At 40.9% G+C, this 3,525-nt stretch overlaps 1 protein-coding gene across 1 annotated transcript; it reads left to right on the top strand.

Moving 5' to 3' along the window:
- The first annotated feature begins 1,268 nt into the window (after positions 1-1,268).
- On the top strand, positions 1,269-3,235 carry LOC139885034 (putative disease resistance protein At3g14460). The gene is made up of 2 exons (XM_071868988.1): positions 1,269-1,950; positions 2,052-3,235. The coding sequence occupies exons 1-2, from the start codon at positions 1,269-1,271 to the stop codon at positions 3,233-3,235; spliced, it is 1,866 nt and encodes a 621-aa protein (XP_071725089.1).
- The last annotated feature ends 290 nt before the right edge of the window (positions 3,236-3,525 follow it).

The following is a 3,525-nucleotide window of genomic DNA, read 5'->3' on the forward strand; positions in this document are numbered from 1 at the left end:
TGCGGCAAGATCGGCAGTATCCGGCAGCATTAAGACAGATTCTGAGATCAACGAGACTCGAGTATTCGGCAGGGAAAAGGACAAGGATGCTATTGTTGAGATGTTGCTATCAAGAAATGACACTCCAAGCGAGATCGGCCTGATTGCTATCGTCGGCATGGGCGGAATCGGAAAGACAACTCTTGCTCAGCTTGCATTCAATGACTATGAGGTGGAAGCACATTTCGACCTCCGTGTGTGGGTGTCCGTTTCGGAGAATTTCGATTTGACAAAGGAAATTGTTGGGAAAATCAGTCCCACAATTCATCATCATGAAGATTCATTGAGGAAGTCTCTCACCGGAAAGAGATTTCTGCTTGTCATAGATGATGTTTGGGCTGAGGACCTCGCCGAGTGGGAGATTTTTCAATCTCCTATCAAATTTGGAGCTATGAATGGAAGTAAGATTATGGTGACTACACGGAATAGCAATATTGCCTCAATCATTCATTCTGATCAATATCACTTGGAGCTATTGTCAGAAGATGATTCATGGGATCTATTCTCATCTCATGCATTCCAAGAGGGAGACGACAACTCCTCAAATCCAAAGTTTATAGATATCGGAAGAGACATCGTTCAGACATGTGGAGGCCTGCCGTTAGCAGTAAAGACTCTCGCAAATTTCTTGGGATCTCGACCGGATGTCGAGAAATGGGAAGATGTGCGAGGAAGAGCACTTGTTGATTCTAATAGTCCTCATCATAAGATTCTTTCAGTTCTAAGACAGAGCTACGAAAATCTTTCTTTGTATTCCAAATGGTGCTTCAGTTATTGCTCACTCTTTCCCAGGGGATACAAGTTTGTGAAGGAAAAATTAGCTCTCTTGTGGATGGCAGAAGGTCTCCTACCACAACCAGAAGATGATCAGCAAGGCTAGAAGATATCGGTGGTGCGTACTTCGATGAATTGGTGTCAAGGTGTTTTCTTATGCAATCAAATGAAAACGGATCAACTTTCGTCATGCACGATGTAATACATGATTTAGCTCAAGATGTATCCAAAGGAAGCTGCTATGTGTCGAAGGATAATAATAATAAATCCACGATCCCTGTCAAGGTTCAACATGCCTCCTTTTTATCAAGTGATCCCAACAAGTTTTTTGGTGATACAATTAATCTTCATACCGAATCCTTAAGAACAATGTTGCCATTTACTTCGCAAGAACTCCACTTATCCAAGGAACAGTTGACTGATATATTTTCAAGAATGAAAAATCTACGTGTGCTATGTTTATCACATTCGACATCCCAAGGTTGCCTGATTCCATCAGCAAATTAATGCACTTGCGGTATCTGGACCTCTCTTATACACCAATCCAGGAAGTTTCAGGTTCAATTGCTGAGCTCTTTCATTTGCAAACAGTTTTGTTGATAGATTGCTCTCACCTCAAAGAATTGCCGATTGAGTTTGCGAGACTTTTTGAGTTGTGTCATCTTGACATCGTCGGAACTCCCTTGAAAAAAATGCCACCTGGTATGGGTAAAATGAAAAATCTCCACACACTGAAAAATTTCGTCGTAAGTGATCAGAATGGATCAGGCTCAGGGATCATGGAGTTGGGGCTTCTTACGTCTCTTCAAACCCTTTGCATATCTGAATTGCAAAATGTTACCGAAGATGCATCCAAGGCCGAATTAAGAAACAAAAGTGACCTTAGTGAACTAGTTCTGAAATGGAGTCAATGTCATGGTGGAGATAATAATTCAGAAATTGTGCTTGATCAACTGAAGCCTCACACAAACCTGAAAAAGCTTATCATTGAAGGTTACAATGGCACTAAATTTCCTAATTGGTTAGTGGATTCGTTGTTTTCGAACATGGTATCCCTACATCTAAGAAACTGTACATTCTGCTTTGAGTTACCTCCTTTGGGCCAGCTACCATCACTGAAGAATCTAATAATCGAAGGTCTAAATAAAGTTAAAAAAGTGAGTTCTGAGTTTTATGGGAGAGGCACCCTTTCTTCTTCAATTAGATCCTTTACAGCACTGGAAACTTTGACGTTTAAGGGGATGATGGAGTGGACGGATGGACTTACCCTAAAGTTGCACGTGGAGAGTTCCGTAATCTTATTAAGCTAAGTCTACAGGATTGTCCCAAACTAAAAGGTGACATACCCAAAAACCTCCCTCTGTCTGCAGTAGTGGAGAAAGTTGATTGTCCAGAGTTGAAGGAACTAGATGATTATGATCTTCCGTTTCAAAGGGTTAGCTCATTTTTGAAAAGCTTGAAAGTTTCAGATGTCTCCGAGTTGAATGACTTGCCGCCAGGGTTACGTAGCCTCAAAATTGAAGGTTGTGATTCTTTGCCCGAGGATCTTTTTAGCAGTAATCCTGATCTTCAGGATTTGCATATCATCAGTTGCCACCAGCTCAAGACATTTCCTAAAGACTGCACAGTGAGAACACTTTATATTCGAAGCTGCGAGAAATTGGACTTCGTACCTTCTCCAAATATGCCACCCACTTCATTCCTTGTAAATTTGAGCATTGGTAGTAGTTGCGATCCACTCAAGTCCTTTCCATTAGGATTGTTTCCAAAGCTTAAAACTCTTTCAATCTGGGGTTGTGCAAACTTGACATCCATTTCGGGCCCTGTTCATGATGTTCCTCTACTTGAAGTCTTGGAAATTAGAGATTGCTCCAATTTAGAATCTTTTCTAACTGGATCAGGATTATGTGCAACAAACGTAACATCAATTGTGCTCTCCAAATGCGAGAATTTCAAACAACTTCCTGAAAAGCTTCACATGTTTGTCTCTCTCCAGTCGTTATCGATAAACGATTGCCCGGAACTCTCGTCGCTCCCTGAAGGAGGTTTGCCTACCAATCTAAGTATGCTCTCCATCACTTGTTGTGTAAAACTCACGCCACACAAGAATTGGGGTTTGCACATGCTTCAGCGTTTGACTTCAGTTGAGATCGAAGGAGGATGCAACGATATGGTGTCTTTTCCTGAAGAAGAGCTACTCCCTATAAACTTAAACTTCCTGCGTCTCAGCAAACTCAAGAGTTTGAAATCTCTGAATCCTAAAGGGCTTCGATGTTTATCATCTCTTGAAAGTCTGGAGATCAATGATTGTGATGCGCTCAGTTCCTTGGATGATCTCCCTTCCTCTTTGTCTTCTTTTGTATTAGTGAATGCCTGTGCTGAAAGAAAGGCTCCAATACGAGACAGGTACGGACTGGGGTAATGTAGCACATATCCCTCGCATACAAATTGATGAAGAAGTATTCCCTTGAGCGATGTGTATATAATTTTGTACATATTATCATAAGTGTTAAAAATGAGATGCATGAATCCTGTCAGTTGCAACCCGGAAATTGTATTGTTTGTGTAAGACGTGCATGTGTATGTAGTATCAAGTCATATTAGTCGTTGATCCTCCTTTTTTCCTTACTTGGGAGGGTAAGGTTTTTTTCAGGAGGTTGTATAGCCAATTTCATGTATTTATGTGTTTTATATTTCTCCCAAAAAAAAAAA

The sequence above is a fragment of the Rutidosis leptorrhynchoides genome, unplaced genomic scaffold (genome assembly GCF_046630445.1).
Source record: "Rutidosis leptorrhynchoides isolate AG116_Rl617_1_P2 unplaced genomic scaffold, CSIRO_AGI_Rlap_v1 contig7, whole genome shotgun sequence".
NCBI classification, from domain to species: Eukaryota; Viridiplantae; Streptophyta; class Magnoliopsida; order Asterales; family Asteraceae; genus Rutidosis; species Rutidosis leptorrhynchoides.

Excerpts from the sequence above, each read along its gene's own strand:
- LOC139885034 (XM_071868988.1), top strand. The coding sequence starts at position 1,269 with ATGTTTATCACATTCGACATCCCAAGGTTGCCTGATTCCATCAGCAAA. Across the intron at positions 1,951-2,051 it reads GAAGAATCTAATAATCGAAG|GGGATGATGGAGTGGACGGA; the intron begins GTCTAAATAAAG and ends TTGACGTTTAAG.